The 20,907-nt window shown below is 41.2% G+C and overlaps 1 protein-coding gene and 2 non-coding genes across 3 annotated transcripts in view; 1 reads left to right on the top strand and 2 right to left on the bottom strand.

Annotated features, from left to right (window-relative positions):
- Positions 1–4,655: 4,655 nt before the first annotated feature.
- On the top strand, positions 4,656–4,728 carry trnaf-gaa (transfer RNA phenylalanine (anticodon GAA)). The gene has a single exon. It is a non-coding gene; the product is annotated as a tRNA-Phe (tRNA).
- Positions 4,729–5,335: 607 nt separating this feature from the next.
- Positions 5,336–5,408, bottom strand: trnak-uuu (transfer RNA lysine (anticodon UUU)). The gene has a single exon. It is a non-coding gene; the product is annotated as a tRNA-Lys (tRNA).
- Positions 5,409–11,952: 6,544 nt separating this feature from the next.
- LOC133546839 (oocyte zinc finger protein XlCOF6.1-like) overlaps positions 11,953–20,907 on the bottom strand; it is a 267,073-nt gene continuing 258,118 nt past the window's right edge. Inside the window, exon 3 of the mRNA XM_061892676.1 lies at positions 11,953–14,011. Within this exon, the coding sequence (XP_061748660.1) occupies positions 12,444–13,745 (1,302 nt within the window). The 5' untranslated portion in view covers positions 13,746–14,011 and the 3' untranslated portion in view covers positions 11,953–12,443. The remainder of the gene's footprint in view (positions 14,012–20,907) is intronic.

Genomic DNA, 20,907 nt, shown 5'->3' with positions numbered 1-20,907 from the left:
TTTTTATTAGCGACCAAAAGTTGCGGACTTTATCGTCGATGTCCTTTTTCTTTCTTTTCTTAGTTTATTTGGAATATGAATATTTACAACACAATACAATACGGACAATACAATATTACCTCACATTTCATCAGGAGTAGGAAAAAGCAAATCTTATTTAATCCTACCCCTCTCCCACTTCAGAGCGCCCACAAATACATACATACATACATCTACTCACCCTCTTTACAGCAGAATATCAAAATGACATCCGTGAATGAGCAATACAACGGTTCTGTTACATGCAATTAACTAATCCAGTCGTTACCAACATACTGAGATGAAGAATATCTTATTTTCAATAAGGTTGAAAGTGTTTCTCATAATTCTTCTTCTTTGTACTTTGTAAGCACTATTAATTTAAACATCTTCTTAAAATGGATCATATCAGTAAAATGTTTAATTTCTTTACTTAATTCATTCCATAATTTAATTCCACATACTGATATGCTAAAGGTTTCAAGTGTTGTATGTGCATGTTTTAAATTAGATTTTCCTCTAAGGTTATATTTGTTCTCTACTAAATCCTTTCAGCAAAAATATGGCAATATGGTGAAATGATGAAGTATGACACAGAATGGACCTGCTAGCCCCGTTTAAATAAGAACATCTCATTTCAGTAGGCCTTTAAAACTCTGATTGTTAAGACCTTTTCTAGGTATAGTCAGGTAAGAAAATGTGTAATTGTAATTGATTTATAGTGACAGTGACTATCTAGAAAAAAGAAAGCAGCAATATTAAAAGGAGGCCATGTCAGGATACAGTACAAACATGTCAAGGGAAGAGGTTTATTCAAGCAACAGTAGACATGTTTAATAAAAGAGTCAGGCCACACCCTGCCATGAGAAGACAATCAAGCACTTTGTGTCTTCTTTTTATTCCTCTGAAACAGAACAGGACACATGATTGGGAACACTAGGACCAGGCTACTCAGTGCGAGGCCTGTAACATGAGCACTGAAGTGAACACTAGGACCAGGCTACTCAGTGCGAGGCCTGTAACATGAGCACTGAAGTGAACACTAGGACCAGGCTACTCAGTGCGAGGCCTGTAACATGAGCACTGAAGTGAACACTAGGACCAGGCTACTCAGTGCGAGGCCTGTAACATGAGCACTGAAGTGAACACTAGGACCAGGCTACTCAGTGCGAGGCCTGTAACATGAGCACTGAAGTGAACACTAGGACCAGGCTACTCAGTGCGAGGCCTGTAACATGAGCACTGAAGTGAACACTAGGACCAGGCTACTCAGTGCGAGGCCTGTAACATGAGCACTGAAGTGAACACTAGGACCAGGCTACTCAGTGCGAGGCCTGTAACATGAGCACTGAAGTGAACACTAGGACCAGGCTACTCAGTGCGAGGCCTGTAACATGAGCACTGAAGTGAACACTAGGACCAGGCTACTCAGTGCGAGGCCTGTAACATGAGCACTGAAGTGAACACTAGGACCAGGCTACTCAGTGCGAGGCCTGTAACATGAGCACTGAAGTGAACACTAGGACCAGGCTACTCAGTGCGAGGCCTGTAACATGAGCACTGAAGTGAACACTAGGACCAGGCTACTCAGTGCGAGGCCTGTAACATGAGCACTGAAGTGAACACTAGGACCAGGCTACTCAGTGCGAGGCCTGTAACATGAGCACTGAAGTGAACACTAGGACCAGGCTACTCAGTGCGAGGCCTGTAACATGAGCACTGAAGTGAACACTAGGACCAGGCTACTCAGTGCGAGGCCTGTAACATGAGCACTGAAGTGAACACTAGGACCAGGCTACTCAGTGCGAGGCCTGTAACATGAGCACTGAAGTGAACACTAGGACCAGGCTACTCAGTGCGAGGCCTGTAACATGAGCACTGAAGTGAACACTAGGACCAGGCTACTCAGTGCGAGGCCTGTAACATGAGCACTGAAGTGAACACTAGGACCAGGCTACTCAGTGCGAGGCCTGTAACATGAGCACTGAAGTGAACACTAGGACCAGGCTACTCAGTGCGAGGCCTGTAACATGAGCACAGAAGTGAACACTAGGACCAGGCTACTCAGTGCGAGGCCTGTAACATGAGCACTGAAGTGAACACTAGGACCAGGCTACTCAGTGCGAGGCCTGTAACATGAGCACTGAAGTGAACACTAGGACCAGGCTACTCAGTGCGAGGCCTGTAACATGAGCACTGAAGTGAACACTAGGACCAGGCTACTCAGTGCGAGGCCTGTAACATGAGCACTGAAGTGAACACTAGGACCAGGCTACTCAGTGCGAGGCCTGTAACATGAGCACTGAAGTGAACACTAGGACCAGGCTACTCAGTGCGAGGCCTGTAACATGAGCACTGAAGTGAACACTAGGACCAGGCTACTCAGTGCGAGGCCTGTAACATGAGCACTGAAGTGAACACTAGGACCAGGCTACTCAGTGCGAGGCCTGTAACATGAGCACTGAAGTGAACACTAGGACCAGGCTACTCAGTGCGAGGCCTGTAACATGAGCACTGAAGTGCCTTGATCGCACACGTGGCTCACTCTTGGTGATACTGCAAATCTTACTTTCAATCCCAAACCCAGTCAAAACTAAACAAACATGTTTTGGGTGGAGAGCAGCGTTTTGTTTGGACCAGCAATATGTAGCTGTATTGACAAGTATGGCAAGTACCGACAGCCTTTGTGACAAAAGCAAAAGGGGAAAAGGGCGCCCTATGCTGGGAGCGTCGCCAAAAGCTTACGTAACTGTTGTGGGTCAGCACAATGATGAGACTTGTTCCACTGTTCTCAGCTTTATTTATTTTCCTTCCAACCTGCGGGCGACAATCTTACGCCCTCAGCCATGTAGAACTTTTCTGTGTAAATATACATCTTTAACAATTTACAATGAAAAAGACAGATACTATTCAAACTAAATACAGGTTACAGGACTGCTAAGTGAAGTCTTTGCAGAAATGTAAAGAAGATAGCTGGAGTTGCCTGCATAAGGACTTGAACCCTGGACCCTCAGATTAAAAGTGTGATGCTCTGCTGTCTGAGCTACCCAGTCCCTCTTCAAACCTGATTTGCCCAACATCTAAGAGAACAGCCATATTGGCAACCTCAGATGAACGTGGATTAGTTAGGATGTTCAGTGACAAGCTGGGAACTGTCAAAGCTCAACTCACCAATTTCTTGAACACAAACCTCATTATTGACAATTAAGACACTTTTACATCCTCATCAAGTAAGAAGGTTTTGACCAAAAAAGAAGCTACTCTCCCGAAGTTGGAGCCAAATGCCTTGGGGACACAAGTTTAATAGTCAGTTGAGACAAATAGTCAGCTACTTTTTTTAAAGTCCAATTAACAGCAACATGGCTGAACAAGGTACACAACAGGGTATTTAAACAGGATGGTTTCAAAGGGTTTCAGGCAGGTTACATGAAGTTTAATTGTATGCAATATTCCTAACATTTATGGTAGTAAAACATTCTTCAATGACGTGGCCTCATTTTGGTATATTTTTAATTACATCTGCGGTCCCCTCCAAGGTTTCTCATTGTCATCCCATTGGGTTGAGTTTTTTCTTGCCCTGATTTGGGATCTGAGCCCAGGATGTTGTTGTGGCTTGTGCAGCCCTTTGAGACACTTGTGATTTAGGTCAACTAAGTCAACTTTGATTGTTTGATACTAAAGTGACTCAAACATCAGAGTAAGTATGAGGTGATACTAACCTTCGATAGCTCAGTTGGTAGAGCGGAGGACTGTAGTTGCTCATGCTGAAATACTTAGGTTGCAGGTTCAAATCCGGCTCGAAGGATTACTCTTTTTTTTTTATTATGAAATCAAGATAAACAACACAAGATACACTTACAATTAGTGCACCAACCCAAAAACTGTCCCTCCCTCATTCTCACTCATTCATACATTACATTTCTGTGTGATGTGGTTCAAATAAGAATCCAAATAATGTCTTACATCCTGAGGATGTAAACTGTGTGTTGTTTTGGCGTAAGATATTTACGAAACACAACCTGTCCTACAGTAAGATGTTTCTTTCTGTAGGGATAGTGATGCAATGGATTATGTGTCTCACTACGGACTAGAAGATTCTAGGTTCAACTCCTGGCCAGCGTGCTGTTGTTTGTTAACTCAACTGAAACAGTATTCTGTACAATTTTGGGGGGAAGTTATTTTGCTTTTTTTTTTTTTTTTAAATATATTAACTGAAATATGTGTTTTTTTTCTCTTTATTATTGCGAATGTATAACTGGTAGTTGTATCTGTTCTTATACCGTTTGAACTACCTTTCTTCTAAGCATGGTTCATCTACACTTGAAGACTTAATTATTAGCCTGCTAAGAACTTTTGAACATTTCTGAAAAATCTGCCAAATGTTTGCAATAATCATAACATTCTCCGTAGTAAAACATTCTTCAGAAGCATTTAGGTACATTTTTTAGAGACCCTGACATGCTCAGTCATGGAGCGTGAGACATTCTTTTTGAGCTTCCGGGACTCAAGTACCTGTTCTGCTGACCAATACTAGACTTTGAGACCCCTTGGAAAGACCTCCTTCCACCCCTCAAAAGTCACCAATAGGGCAGACCTTGGTTACATTTGAATAAGAAAACCCAAGCAAATGTTGTATAGCTGAAATAGCTCAGTTGGGAGAGCGTCAGACTGAAGATCTGAAGGTCCCTGGTTCGATCCCGGGTTTCAGCACAACTCGCTGAGTTTCTGAATCAAATCTTCTTACTAAAAAGCCTTCTGTGGCTCTTACAATACTGAAATGGTCTCCCTGACCTGCCAGCCTTGCAGGTGGAATCCTAGTATCAGTAGTGACACACCTTTCCTCTCTTTTTAATTTGGACAACTGTTACGTGGTTTAACAGTGTATCGTTCCTTAAGCCAATGTTTGGTCTTTAACTGAGCCTTACATCGGGCTGTTTCAAACACAAATGTGTTGCCTTAAGGGTTTGTCTTGGACTGTATAACTTGAAACTGAGAGTAATAAAGCTGAGCTCAGTGTGAGGTGAAGGTGCATCCAACACACCTACAGCAAAATATTAACCACAACTTTTTCATACAGATACACTGTCTAACAATTTGTGTTTAAGGTATTGTGGTTAAACCTTCAGATGATCACATTAACGCTCTCCCACCTGAACTAAAGTGGATGTGAGGGATGTTTTTGAATATCAGTTTTTCAAATTAAACAGAGGAAAAACAATCATTGTTGAAAACTATTTAAATTAAATATAGATTCGAAGGACTGCTGCAGGGGGGCAAAGGGACATTTTTTGAGAAATGTATGGTGGTCAGCATCAGCCACTTGAACAGGGACTTGAACCCTGGACCCTCAGATTAAAAGTCTGATGCTCTGCCGACTGAGCTACCCAGGACCTTTGATGTGCTGATATGTCCAACATCTGAGATAACATCCATATTGGCAATCTCAGGTGAAAGTGAATTATTCAGCATGTTCAGTGACAAGCTGGGAACTGTCAAAGTTCAAGCTCCCCAAGTGCTTGAACCCAAAGCTCATTTTTGACAGATAGGCCAGTTTTACATCCTCATCAACAAAGAAGGTTTTGACCAAAAAAGACGCTCCTCTCCCGAAGTTGCCAACTCTGAGCTGGATGCTCCCCAAAATATTGCCAGAAGCATTTTGCTTAAATTTTTAGTGGAGGTTAGCTGCAACAGGTAGAGCTGGTGAAGGCCCAGGCTGCAACAAATAGAAGGTCACTAGATTTTAAAGTCCAACATAAGCAGTCAGTAAAGCCCTGTTTTGGTAGTAAGCCTCATGTAAACTGTGTGTTCTTTTGGCCTAAGATGTTTACGATATACAACCTGTGTTAGAGTAAAGCCTTTCTTCACATAAGGCTAGTGGCTCAATGGATAACACGTCTGACCACAGACCAGAAGATTCTAGGTTCAACTCTTGGCTAGCTCATTGGTTTTCGTTAATTGAACTGAAACAAAATTCAGTGCTGTTTCTTTGAGTGTTTTTTTGCATTTAAAATAAATATCTACTAACTGGAACATTTTGTCTTGTTATCATTGTGAATAGATAACTGGACGTTGTATCTGTTGGTATACTCGGGACATTTATTTAGAATAAAGTGGGTGAGGAAAAAGGTGAAACAAAACAAATCTTGCCTGAGCACGCCTTCCTCTTGTTAGAGTAAAAATTGTTGGGGCTTGGTCACTAGCATTCAAACTAGATGTGACTATTCTGTCTATGAACATGAACAGGGAAGCAAACACATTCTCAGTCTGGATGGTTTGTTACAGCCGTGATGGTATAGTGGTTAGTACTCTGTGTTGTGGCCGCTGCAATCCCAGTTCGACTCCGTGTCATGGCACCATACCCTTTCTTCAAGCTATACTTTTTTGATGATGATTTTTGAAAAAAGAGGTATCTTGTTCCCTCTGGTAAGTGGTTGAACAAGATGTGAAACCAACCAGGTACTCTGGCGAAATTAAAAATATCTATTTGATGTCATTACAGTATTGGCCTTGATGCATCATTTAATATGACTGATGTGTGCTTTGTGCTGTTACTTTATCACTTGGTAAAATTGCATTATAAACTCAGTCAGTCGATCAATACTTTCTTTCTTTTATTTCTTTCTTTAGTTTATTTTGAACATGAACATACTTACAACATAATACATCAGACACTTTAATACCATTTCACATTACATCATGTCCGAAAAGGAGTAGGATGAAGCAAAGCTTATTTAATCCTACACCTTTCCCACTTCAGAGCGTTTACAAATATATACATTCATTTACTGACCTTTTTTGTAGTAAAATGACATCCGTGAATGAGTAATACAACAGTTTTGTAATATGTAATTCATTAATTCAGTCATTATTAGTGTACTGAGATGAAAAATATCGTATTTTCAATAAGGTTGAAGTTTTTCTCATAATTCCTCTTCTTTGTACTTTATAAGCACTATTAATTGGAACAACCTCTTAAACTGGATCATATCAATACAATGTTTAACTTTTTACTTAATCCATCCATCTTCTTCCACTTAACCGAGGTCAGGTCGTGGGGGCAGCAGCCTAAGCAGGGAAACCCAGACTTCCCTCTCCCCAGTCACTTTGTCCAGCTCTTCCCGGGGGAACCCAAGGCGTTCCCAGGCCAGCCGGGAAACATAGTCTTCCCAACGTGTCCTGGGTCTTCCCCGTGGCCTCCTACCGGTTGGACGTGCCCTAAATCCTGACCAGATGCCCGAACCACCTCATCTGGCTCCTCTCCATGTGGAGGAGCAGCGGCTTTACTTTGAGGTCCCCCCGGATGACAAAGCTTCTCACCCTATCTCTAAGGGAGAGACCCACCACCCAGGCGGAGGAAACTCATTTGTGCCGCTTGTACCCGTGATCTTGTCCTTTCGGTCATGACCCAAAGCTCATGACCATAGGTGAGGATGGGAATGTAGATCGACCGGTAAATTGAGAGGTTTACCTTTCGGCTCAGCTCCTTCTTCATCGATACAGCGTCCGCATTACGATCTGCCTGTCGATCTCACCATCCACTCTTCCCTCACTCGTGAATAAGACTCCGAGGTACTTGAACTCCTCCACTTGGGGCAGGGTCTCCTCCCCAACCCTTAGATGGCACTCCACCCTTTTCCGGGCAAGAACCATGGACTCACACTTGGAGGTGCTGAGTCTCATCCCAGTCGCTTCACATTCGGCTGCGAACCGATCCAGTGAGAGCTGAAGATCCTGGCCAGATGAAGCCATCAGGACCACATCATCTGCAAAAAGCAGGAACCTAATCCTGCAGTCACCAAACCCGATCCCCTTAACGCCTTGACTGCGCCTCGAAATTCTGTCCATAAAAATTATGGACTTGAATCCTGGAAGTCAGAATGAAAGTCTGATGTTCTTATAACAGAGCACTTCAGGGTTTCTTCACAACACGTAAAAATAAATAAAAATGAAGCAAGATGCTTCTGGCAACATTTTGCTTACATATTTGACCCCGTTCTTGGAAATACTGGTAGATTTGATTGAAATGTGTTGCTTTCTTGACACAGAGCCAGTTCAAAGCAATGTTCTCAAATGTTTAGCAGGGTTAAGGTCCAGTCTCTGGAACGGACATTCCAGAAACCTGCCTGAAACCCTTTGAAAACAGTTTTCATGTGTGTTTAATATTGTTGTCTTGTTGGAAAAGCTGCTTGTGTACAAAGATCAGCCTTTTCACTCTTAATTGGAGGTGAGGCAAAGTCTCATCTGACCTGTAAACTTTTCTCCCAAAACTGCTTTGGGTTCAAGCACTTGGTGGGCTTGAGGTTTGACAGTTTCCACTCTGTCACTAAACATCCATCCATCCATTTTCTACTGCTTATCCCTTAAAACTGGACAATTCAAGGCATGAGCCGACTACAGCAGTGATGAACAAACAATATGAAAGTAGGTTTGAGGTTCTAGGTCACATGACTGAAGCTACTGACAATTGAAATGTTCTTAGTGAGCTAATGACAAGTACTTTATTGACGGTCCCTTAAAGTAAAGCACTTGTCAGCAGGGACTGACAGACGTGGCATGAGTTTTCAAACAGTCAGCCTGGCTGGATGTTGAATGTCTGTTGAATATCCAACTTGGAACTCATTTGACCTCTGTTTGGCATTTGGAGATCACTCCAGCAGCACTGAGAGCAGTCTGAGTCAAACTACCTTGAGATAAATGTTGCAATTGTCAATGCCATCAAAGAAATGGACTCAAAAACGCTATAAAAGTTATGGTAGCTTGATGCTAATATACATTGGCTTTGCTATTGACATGCTACTGATTAGCATTAGCAATTTCTCATGACGTTAACACCCACCAAATGAGTTAATTAAAACTATAACTAAGATGAATGTTAGAATCAGACAGCTGGTGCATAATAAATCCAATATTTACAATATTACAACTTTTTGGGGCGCAACAAAAGACATCATGAATTTACACTACTGCCATCTAGCGTACTGGACTTGCAAATGTAAATAAAGCTACATTTAATGATGATATGACAATTAAAAAGAACAAAGGGTAACGAAAGGACTGCAGTTAATAATAATCTTATTTTTAAACGTTGCAATACAAATTTATCACAAACAATCAAAATTATTAACAGGCACAAAAGTACCAAAAAATCATACTGTTGAGGCTTGGTATTGATTTGGAGGTAGTGGAATGTGTTCCGAATCAGTTGAAATGTGAACAGTACCCATCCCTACCAGCAAGTGTTGTTGTACTGGAAACTAATTTACAAACACAACTTCATCACACACAATACTCCACTATGGAATTGTTCTTATATTAAAATGAGAAACAAATCCATCTTTGAACAGCAATGGTTTGAAAAAGGCATTTGGTCACTGATGTACTTATTGACTGATAGAAAAAGTTTATTATTTGAAGATTTCATTAAGTACAACCTGGAACAAAAAAATACTCTTAACTTAAAAGTTTCCATTCTTTCTAAGGCAAAAGACTTAATTTAAGAAAAAAAAGACGGAATTGACCACTTAAAGTAATATTTTGAATGTTGTTTTGCAATTGAAGACAACACTTGTTCGTTCTGTGATTGGGAAACAAAAAAAGCAGTTTATTTTTAAAATGTATGCAAAGTCAATCAATCAATCAATCAATGTTTATTTATATAGCCCCAAATCACAAATGTCTCAAAGGACTGCACAAATCATTACGACTACAACATCCTCAGAAGAACCCACAAAAGGGCAAGGAAAACTCACACCCAGTGGGCAGGGAGAATTCACATCCAGTGGGACGCCAGTGACAATGCTGACTATGAGAAACCTTGGAGAGGACCTCAGATGTGGGCAACCCCCCCCCCAGATGTGGGCAACCCCCCCCCCTCTAGGGGACCGAAAGCAATGGATGTCGAGCGGGTCTAACATGATACTGTGAAAGTTCAATCCATAGTGGCTCCAACACAGCCGCGAGAGTTCAGTTCAAGCGGATCCAAGACAGCAGCGAGAGTCCCGTCCACAGGAAACCATCTCAAGCGGATCAGCAGCGTAGAGATGTCCCCAACCGATACAGGCGAGCGGTCCATCCTGGGTCTCGACTCTGGACAGCCAGTACTTCATCCATGGTCATCGGACCGGACCCCCTCCACAAGGGAGGGGGGGACATAGGAGAAAGAAAAGAAGCGGCAGATCAACTGGTCTAAAAAGGAGGTGTATTTAAAGGCTAGAGTATACAGATGAGTTTTAAGGTGAGACTTAAATGCTTCTACTGAGGTGGCATCTCGAACTGTTACCGGGAGGGCATTCCAGAGTACTGGAGCCCGAACGGAAAATGCTCTATAGCCCGCAGACTTTTTTGGGGCTCTAGGAATCACTAATAAGCCGGAGTCTTTTGAACGCAGATTTCTTGCCGGGACATATGGTACAATACAATCGGCAAGATAGGCTGGAGCTAGACCGTGTAGTATTTTATACGTAAGTAGTAAAACCTTAAAGTCACATCTTAAGTGCACAGGAAGCCAGTGCAGGTGAGCCAGTATAGGTATATATGTATGTATATATGTATATAAAGGTATACACAGTACAGGCGTAATATGATCAAACTTTCTTGTTCTTGTCAAAAGTCTAGCAGCCGCATTTTGTACCAACTGTAATCTTTTAATGCTAGACATGGGGAGACCCGAAAATAATACGTTACAGTAGTCGAGACGAGACGTAACAAACGCATGGATAATGATCTCGGCGTCTTTAGTGGACAAAATGGAGCGAATTTTAGCGATATTACGGAGATGAAAGAAGGCCGTTTTAGTAACGCTTTTAATGTGTGACTCAAAGGAGAGAGTTGGGTCGAAGATAATACCCAGATTTTTTACAGAGTCACCTTGTTTTATTATTTGGTTGTCAAATGTTAAAGTTGTATTATTAAATAGAGGTCGGTGTCTAGCAGGACCGATAATCAGCATTTCCGTTTTTTTGGCATTAAGTTGCAAAAAGTTAGCGGACATCCATTGTTTAATTTCATTAAGACACGCCTCCAGCTGACTACAATCCGGCGTGTTGGTCAGCTTTAGGGGCATGTAGAGTTGGGTGTCATCAGCATAACAGTGAAAGCTAATACCGTATTTGCATATGACGTCACCCAGCGGCAGCATGTAGATGCTGAAGAGTACAGGGCCAAGGACCGAACCCTGGGGAACTCCACACGTTACCTTAACGTAGTCCGAGGTCACATTGTTATGGGAGACACACTGCATCCTATCAGTAAGATAAGAGTTAAACCAAGACAGGGCTGAGTCTGACATACCAATTCGTGTTTTGATACGCTCTAATAAAATATTATGATCGACGGTATCGAAAGCAGCGCTAAGATCGAGGAGCAGCAACATAGATGACGCATCAGAGTCCATCGTTAGCAATAGATCATTAGTCAATTTTGCGAGGGCTGTCTCAGTCGAGTGATTTGCCCTGAAACCGGATTGAAAGGTTTCACATAGATTGTTAAACGCTAAGTGTTCATTTAGCTGCTCTGCAACAATTTTTTCTAGGATTTTCGAAATAAAGGGAAGGTGAGACACCGGTCGGTAGTTTACCATGAGGTCAGGATCGAGGTTAGGTCTTTTAAGGAGAGGATGAATAACCGCTTTTTTGAATGCAATGGTAACAGTGCCCGAGGAAAGTGATAAGTTTATAATATTTAGCACTGATGGACCTAATAGTACAAAAAGCTCCTTGATAAGTTTCCCAGGAAGTGGGTCAAGTAAACATGTTGTTTGTTTAAAGTAAATCTCTGTGGGATGATGTACAATATTGGCTTTTGTCTGACACTCCAAACTTTGACTGATGTTGATTGGGGGATGTTATAAAAGAAAAAAATAACATTAAAAAAAGGTTTAAAACACAATATATATAATACATCCACAAATGTAAATTTGTAAAAACAAAACCATCCTTTCCCAAAAAAATTAAATAAAAAATCTGCCATTTTCTCTCACTTGTATACTGCATAAAGGTCTGGGGACATACATATAAAACAATCACAACACAATCATCATAATACAGAGTAATGACGATAATGAATAAAAATGATTATAGAGACCCAACAAATGGTTTAAAAAGACACATTTTAAAATTGTATAAAAGACAACTGTTCAAATGATGTATAAAGTAAATAATAATATGCTTCCTGAAGTGGTCCAGAAGATGTTTCAGATGTGAACCAGTACATATGTATATCATATAAAGGTGATAATCTATGGGATTATTAACAATTACAAATACAAATATGTCACACTTCAATATTTCAAACTATCCAATCTATAAATGTAAAGATCATATTAAACAGATTGTTAGACAAACAACAATGTCACACATGTTATATGTGCTGATGTTGTTAGAAAGTCAAAATGAAAGTCTGGACAGTTTATTTCAAATCCTGCAGTTTCATTTGCTGCTGCTGTTCTCACCAGCACACTTGTGTTTCTTACACTGGTACTTAGAAGACAATCTTTCACCACACACACTGCAACTCAACACTTTCTCTCCTGGGTGTTTTCTCATGTGTGCTACAAGCTTTGATTGTTGACAAAAGCTTCTGTTGCAGATTGAACAGGAATGTGAATTTTCACCAGTGTGTGTTCTCTTGTGTACTTTCAAACACCAGTTTTCTGTAAAACCTTTACCACAGATTGAACAGGAAAAAGGTTTTTCACCAGTGTGTCTTCTCACGTGCACTTTCAAATGATGACTTTGTGTAAAACCTTTACCACAGATTGAACAGGAAAACGTTTTTTCACCAGTGTGTGTTCTCATGTGTACTTTCAACCATCGACTTTCTGTAAAATCTTTACCACAGATTGAACAGACAAAAGGTTTTTCACCAGTGTGTGTTCTCATGTGTACTTTTAAAAGGGGACTTTGTACAAAACCTTTACCACATTCTGAGCAAGAAAAAGGTTTTTCACCAGTGTGTGTTCTCATGTGTACTTTCAAATGTTTACTTTGAACAAAATCTTTACCACATTCTGAGCAAGAAAAAGGTTTTTCACCAGTGTGTGTTCTCATGTGTACTTTCAAACTCGGACTTTCTGTAAAACCTTTACCACAGGTTGAACAGATAAAAGGTTTTTCACCAGTGTGTCTTCTCATGTGTACTTTCAAATTGATTCTTTGTACAAAACATGTACCACAGATTGAACAGACATAAGGTTTTTCACCGGTGTGTGTTCTCATGTGTACTTTCAAATTGTGACTTTCTACAAAACCTTTGCCACATATTGAACAGATAAAAGGTTTTTCTCCGGTGTGTCTTCTCATGTGTGTTTTCAGAAGACTATGGTATTTAAAGGTTTTGTGACAGTGAGAAGATGTGAAGTGAGTGTTGTCAGTGTGACATGTCTTATCATCTTTAGAGTCTTCATCATCAGTGTCAGGAGAGTGTGACGTTGTGTCCTCACTATCTGATAGTGGAGCTAAGAGCTTGTCTGCTTGTGATCCTCCACAGTGGTCTCCATCAGCTTCTGTTGTCATGTGTTGTGTTGAGCTGCTGCTTGGAGGCTCCCCCCCTCCCCTCTCCTCACTTTCACCTTTCACCTCATCATCTTCACTCTTCACAGGGACACCAGTCACTGGGAACTCCTCCAACCATTTAGGCTGACTGATGCCCTCTTCCTCCTCTTCCTCTTTAATGTGCGGCGGCTCTTGGTCCTCCTCTTCCTCTTTAAAGTAGGGGGTCTGTGGGTCCATCTCTTCCTTTTTAATGTGAGGGGTCAGCAGGTTCTCTTGCTCCTTAAAGTGAGGGGTCAGTGGGTCCTCCTCTTCATTTTTGATGTGTAAGATCAGTGGGTCCTCCGCTTGCCCTTTAATGTGAAGGGTCAGTTTAACACTATGGGTCTGTGGCTCCTCTACTCCCTCTTTGATGTGTTGGGAATGTGGTACCTTTTCTCCCTCGTGTATGTTGGAGGACTGTGGTTCCACCTCCTGCTCACCAGGAAGATGTTCTTCATCGAGGTCTGCGGGACAGGAGAAATCAAACATTCTTTAGAAAAGTCCAGCTTTGCTCAGTCACATGAGACATTGTCCTGCACCAACATATGATCTCACAATCTCATCAGTTTCCCCTCACAGCAGTCAGGGTACTTCCAGCTGACACATGAAGAAGACTTTCAGGGGAATGTCTTCCCAGGCCAACATCCAATCCACCTTATTCATATAAAAACATCCTAAAAGTCATTCCTGCAATCCTTAATGGTAGACGCCATACATGAAAGTGTGCTGTTCTCCCTCTGAATAAGTCATACACACACAGGAAATAATGTACCACATGCCAGCCTCCACACAGTAGTACTAGTGATGAGCTCCCCCTGCTGGTGGACAATAATTACAGTGATTTTCACATTCATCTTTAGAGACATGTCTGTTATAAAAGAAGCATGAGCACAGTCAACATGTTGGCCAAGAAAGATGACATCTGTTTTACTTTCATTTAGATAGTGTCACCACAGTTAAACTGGGAAGAAGTAATCAGATTACTGACTACACCTTCAAAAGATAACGTGTTTACTTTATTAATAATAGTAATAATGGATTATATTAATTTAGTGCGTTTCCAGACACTCAAATTGCGTTAGAGTGAGAACTGAGAAGGCATCATTCATGCAGTCCACACATTCAATCAAAATCAGTATCAGACAGACCGTATTTCCTTGAATTGCCGCCAGGTATATAGTATGCACCTGCCTAGAATTACTGCCGGGTCAAACTCGTTTCGCAAAATAATTAGCGCATGCTTAGCATTACCGCCGGCCCAGGATTAACGCCGGGTAAACTTGTTTCGCAAAATATTTTTTTTATTAGCGCGTGTCTTTCCGCCGGGTCAAACTCGTCACGTCACGAGTGACACTTCACCTGTCATCATTTTCAAAATGGAGGAGGCTGATTTCAATAATTTGAAATCGCATAAAGGGTAGAAGATTTAGAGCTATTCAGTACGATTTTAAGTCTAAGCTATGCTAAAAAGAACAATAAGCAGCTATGTTTTATTAATATACCGTAGCTGCGTGTGTCAAATATGAGTCATTAAATGACTCCCGCCTCCTGGTGGTAGAGGGCGCTAGTAATTCTTCTTGCGACAACTCGGCTGCAGAAGAAGTGACAACAAGCAGCAAGAGTGAGCAGCGTGTGTTTATTTTTTCCTCTCGCTTGCACTTTTAACATGGAGGATTACATATCTAAAATAAAACAGTTTTCTAAACTGGACTTTCAATAAAAGCAGGAGGTAATAAAGGAAGATCTCCATCGAGACAGAGAAACTTTTAAAACTGAAGAAAGATAGGGAAGACTTCTATAAACAAGTTATCGATGCTTTTGATCAGAAGGAGCTGCGCATGGACTTCATTTAAAAGTAAAGGTAAGACCATAATAATGTTTTTTGTATTAAATGTGCTTTTCATGATGGTATCTTTACATCACACTCAATTTTTTAAGCACAGGCCTAAATTTACCGCTTGCCTTTGGTAAGTGTCGAAGTGTGAAGAGGTTTTAAAATATTAGCGCATGCTTGCCTTTACCGCATGTCTTTGGTAAACTCCGGAGTGAGAAGAGGTTTTAAATTAATTAGCACCCCGGCGGCAATTCAAGGAAATACGGTACTTTATTAATCCCCAAGGGGAAGTTAAAATTTTCAGCAATATGGTAAGCTACATTTAATAACAATAATAATAATAATAATAATAAGTAGATGAGATGAGGCAATTGTTCAAGGAATTGTGTGTGAATGCTCCAATGCTGAAATTGAACTGAAATGTTGACAGAATGTAGTATGAATGTAAGAATAGTTTGAATGTTGGAATGGTTTAAATGTTGAAGAGTTTGAATTTCAAGGAAAACCGGAATGTGGTTTGGAACTTGGGAAAGTGTGAGTTTGAATGTCCAGGATGGTCTTGTGCTCTCTGAACTTGTTCTTGCTTTTGTCATAATTGATTTGACATTTTATTTTGGTCATTTTCCAACCAATATCTACAACACAAATACACGAGGATACATAGCTTGTATCCTCGCCGAGGAGCTAAGCCGGCGTCGTCTGCACGCGTGCTCTGCCGACTCTGCCGGCTCCTCCTACTCCATCAGCGGCATTCTGGGAATCAGCTCGGCCGCTGACGTTGGCAAGAGGAAGCGGGATGAAGGGGAAGAACATCAAACTCCACTTTCACTACGGGAAAGTTGACCAAGTGCCGCTGCATCTCGCCGTCGGCCTCTGGATCCTCGGCGTGTTTGTGTCGTCCGGGGTCGTGTGCAGCGGCCTGCCTGGAGTGGACGTCGCACGCGGACTGCACTGGGTGCCTGGAGCGACGGTTGCGCCAACCTGGGGGAGAGGCCGGGGTCGGTGTCGCCGCACGATGACGAGCGCGGGACGAGTGGCAACGCCGGCGCCGCGAGTGTGACGACAGCGGGAGCGGCGCCGACCACCCGGGGTTGTAGGCCGAGCGGGTGAGGAGCAGCACCATGCAGAGGAGCTTTTTCGCGCCGGAGGAGTGCAGCCTCATCGAGGAGAGGATCGACCGGGTGGTGGCCAGGGGGGAGGCCGGGCGCCCCTGCGCGGTGGGTGCTTCGGGGGGGGGGCTACACGTACGGCGCCCAGCTGGAGAAGTGCGGGCCGCAAGGTGAAAAAAGATCACTCCGAACACAAGCACAGACGAAGCAGAAACAGACTTTGCTTTTTCAAACTGTTAATCCTGCTAAAGTGATTTGGGATCCTGAAGTGAAACCCAAGGGTATTTTGGGAGGTCACTTAAACATCCAAAGCCTAGTTCGCAGGTGTGATGAAATCAGATTATTACTGTCCGAGTCTAATCTTGATTTTCTATGCATAAGTGAAACGTGGCTGCATGATAACATTTTAACCAGCTTAATCAGTGTTCCGGGATATAAATGTTTTAGAAGGGACCGAACTGTGGAAAGGGGAAGACTTAGATGTACTGTTTAAGAATTTTAAGAATAACAGTGAAGTACCTGTCTTCGGACACTTCAACTTAAACTGGCTAGATAAACACTGCAGAAAAAAAATAAAAGACCTCACATCCAAACATGACTTTAGTCAGAAGATAGAACCCCAACATGTATCACTAAAAACACTCAGACACTAATCGAGTTAATCTTCACAAACAAGCCTGACAGAATCATCAAAACGTACAATCTAGTTACCAGCTTGTCAGATCTTAATCTGACATTAGTTGCAAGAAAACTCACAAAGAGACGTCTGACGAGGTTTAAAAGTCAAGATCATAAAAATGTTAAACTTGAGATCCCTCGCCAATCAACAGCTTTATTTGAAAACGAATTAAAGGGTCTTACTTGAGACGAGCTCCAACAAAATGGCCAAGTACACGCCTGTTGTAATCAGCTAATGTCTGCTATCGGACGCATTATTGATCAATATATTAGAAAGCGAAAAAAATCCCACGGAATATTTCAGTTACCATGGATTAATGATGAAATCCGGAAAATAATGAAAAAAAGAGATTATGCCTTAAAAACTTTTATCAAAACTCGTAGTGACACAGATTCGAAAATATTTAAAGACTTACGTAATCAAGTAGTTAAACATCTCAGAATGTCCCAATCAAACTATTACATCCACATGATTTTAGAGGCCAAAGGAAATGGTAAAATGATCTGGAAACTACTACACAACCTATTAAACCCAGAGGGTAACACCACCCAAACCCAATATAAACTAAAGTAGGAGACAAAATCATTACTGATTGTACTCAAGTCTCAAATGAGTTCAAAGAATTCTTTATAGAATCTGTCAAAAACCTTTCCTCGGGTTTTTCCTGTCCGACTAATGATGATCAAACAACAGACATACCTGATAAACAAGACAGCTCATTTCAGCTCAAGGAGGTTAGTCAGACAACTGTCTTAAATGCCATACATGACCTAAACACCACATACTCAAAGGATATTTATAACCTAGACACAGCTTTTATTTTTTTTAAATAGCGGCATCCTTATACAGCCTCTTACCCGTCTTATTAATATTTCCATTAAAACTGGGCAATTCCCAGATGGATGGAAAACTGCACAGGTAATACCACTTTTAAAATCTGGTGATGCTGGATTGACATCTAACTATAGACCCATCAGCCTTCTTCCAGTTTCATCTAAAGTCCTGGAGAAGATTGTTTCGGAACAACTAATGCACCACCTTGAGACAAATCACTATTTGAATCCCTTGCAATTCGGACTCAGACGTAACCATTCTACAGAATCTGCCACTTGTTTTTTAACTGAAAAGATCAAACATTCCCTTGACAAAGGACAGAATTTTCAGACTTAAAAAAAGCATTTGATACAGTCAATCATAACATTTTAATTTCAAAACTAACTACTGTAAATTCAACTAATTCAAACAGTCATTGTCCTGTCTTGAGTCATATCTAAAGGGCCGTGAAAAATGTGTCACCATTAATAATGTGAGATCTTCCTTCCGCAAAATTGAAACAGGGATACCTCAGGGTAGTGTCTTGGGACCGATACTATTTAGTCTATACATCAATGACCTACCAGATGTATGCACAGATATAGATTTACAGATGTATGCGGATGACACAGTCATATATACATCTGGTAAGACCTGTACTCTAGTTGCTGAAAAGCTAAAAGCTAAATTAGACAAAATAGCATCTTGGCTGGCATCATCCTGTTTAACCCTGAACACTAAAAAGACTAACTCTGTCTGCTTCTCCATAAAAAAGCAACCTCAAAAAAACCTGAATATAAAAATTATAGATGAGGTCATTGAACAAGTACCTGAAGTCAAATATTTGGGCATAATCATAGACTATCAGCTGAATTTTAAAAGTCACATTAAGAAAATGTGTAAAACCCTGAAGGCCAACTTAGGCTGTTTTAAGATTATAAGAAACTGCTTAACTCTCAGCTGTGCTTTTACTTTTATGAATTCAATGATTCTTTCACACATATATTATAGCTTAACTACATGGTCCCAGTCAGCAGTCAAGACCATTGAGTGTCTTTATTACCGGGCCTTGAAAGTCCTAGACAAGAAGAGAATACGATATCATCATTGCCAAATTTTAACCACATTTTAATATTTCCATTAAAACTGGGCAATTCCCAGATGGATGAAAACCTTGCCAAATTTTAACCAAATACAATATTTTAAGTTTTACCAATTGTATTTTGTTACATACAGTCAAACTGGTTTTTAAATGTTTGGATAACTCTGCTCCCCAATTGCTCTGCAAGGCCATTACAAGACTGCAAAGTGGTACCAGATCTACCACCAGAGCAATGTCAAAAGGCAACTGTTGTGTTCCATTCCGTAGAACATCTTTTGCCCAGACTGCCTTTTCAATAAAAAGACCACAACTATGGAACTCTTTACCTGACACTTTGAAAAGTATAACTGCACTTGTCACTTTCAAAGAACAAACAAAATGATGGCTAGTTGAGCAGCAATCGTGTTCCCATGTTTAGTTTTTTCTAATTGTTACTAATTGTTTTTTATCTAGCCTGCACTTTGTGTTGTTATTATTATTATTGGCTTTTATCTAGTTTGCGCTTTGTATTATTTCTATTATCATTATTATCGACTCATTTTTGTCTTATTTTCATTTTCTTGTTTTAATGATGTTGGATCTGTGTTGTTGTTGTTGTTGTTGTTGTTGGGGACAAGTGTTGTAAATTAGCTTTGGCTACAAACACTATGATGCATACATTGGATAACTGTTTCAGATGTCTAGGTTTTTTGGATCCGTCCCTATTTCAAATAAACCTTAATATATAATATATGTGAGTGGAATGTGTTGATGTTGGAATGGTTTGAATAGGTTAAAAAATGTGGGGATGGTGCAACTTGGACAAATGTCACTCAGGTGGGTGTACGCATGTGTGGAAGGTACGTAGACACAGAAAACTCCCCCACAAGCATGTTTGTGGGAGAGGTATTAAAACGGAGGTATTAAAACATTAGTCAGTCAATCAAACAAATGGTCAATGAACTTTGCAGTCATGGATACACTGTGTGTTTATTTTCTCCGGCTGCGGCTCTCAAACTGCATACAAAAGGTCTTCTTTTGTTCGTTTGGTCTGAAAGCGTAAAAAAGCGCTGCCTCAATAAGACAAAAATAAAGCGGGTCTGGGGGCCCAAACGTTGCCATTCTTTTGTGAGTGTAGGCGTGTAGTCCTTATGTGACATCATCATGTCACCTTCATGAGGAAGCTGAGCTTGTTTCATACACGACTCCCCTCAGCCGTCTCCACTCCAACACACATGAGCAGCTAACTTGGCTAACATTAGCAGGTGACTTATGAGAAAATTCTCACAAGACCACAACTCTTCTTCTCTGACCTTCCCAAAGTAATAATCCAGTCAATAATCACTGAACTCAACAAAAAATAAGGCATATTATTTCAACAATGACGTCCGGTGTCACAGAACTGGCTAATAAAACAAAATCTGCTTTTCATTGCACAATATCAGGGAAATTGACATCAATGTAAGAGCAATGATGTCATTCTAAGGAGAAGCAACATTTGTCAGGGAAAATAATGCCTTGCCGGTAAGGTCTATTCAGGTGTACTGGAGAGGAGCCTAGGCCAGATAGTCGAACCTCGGATTCAGGAGGAACAGTGTGGTTTTCGTCCTGGTCGTGGAACTGTGGACCAGCTTTATACTCTGGGCAGGGTCCTTGAGGGTGCATGAGAGTTTGCCCAACCAGTCTACATGTGTTTTGTGGGCTTGGAGAAGGCATTCGACCGTGTCCCCCAGGAAGTCCTGTGGGGAGTGCTCAGAGAGTCTGATTGTGGCGGTCCGCTCCCACTATGATCAGTGCCAGAGCTTGGTCCGCATTGCCGGCAGTAAGTCGGTCACGTTTCCAGT

The sequence above is a fragment of the Nerophis ophidion genome, unplaced genomic scaffold (assembly GCF_033978795.1).
Source record: "Nerophis ophidion isolate RoL-2023_Sa unplaced genomic scaffold, RoL_Noph_v1.0 HiC_scaffold_45, whole genome shotgun sequence".
In the NCBI taxonomy this organism is placed as follows: domain Eukaryota; kingdom Metazoa; phylum Chordata; class Actinopteri; order Syngnathiformes; family Syngnathidae; genus Nerophis; species Nerophis ophidion.
The sequence above is the reverse complement of the archived record's forward strand: the minus strand, read 5'-3'. Positions and strand labels throughout refer to the sequence as shown.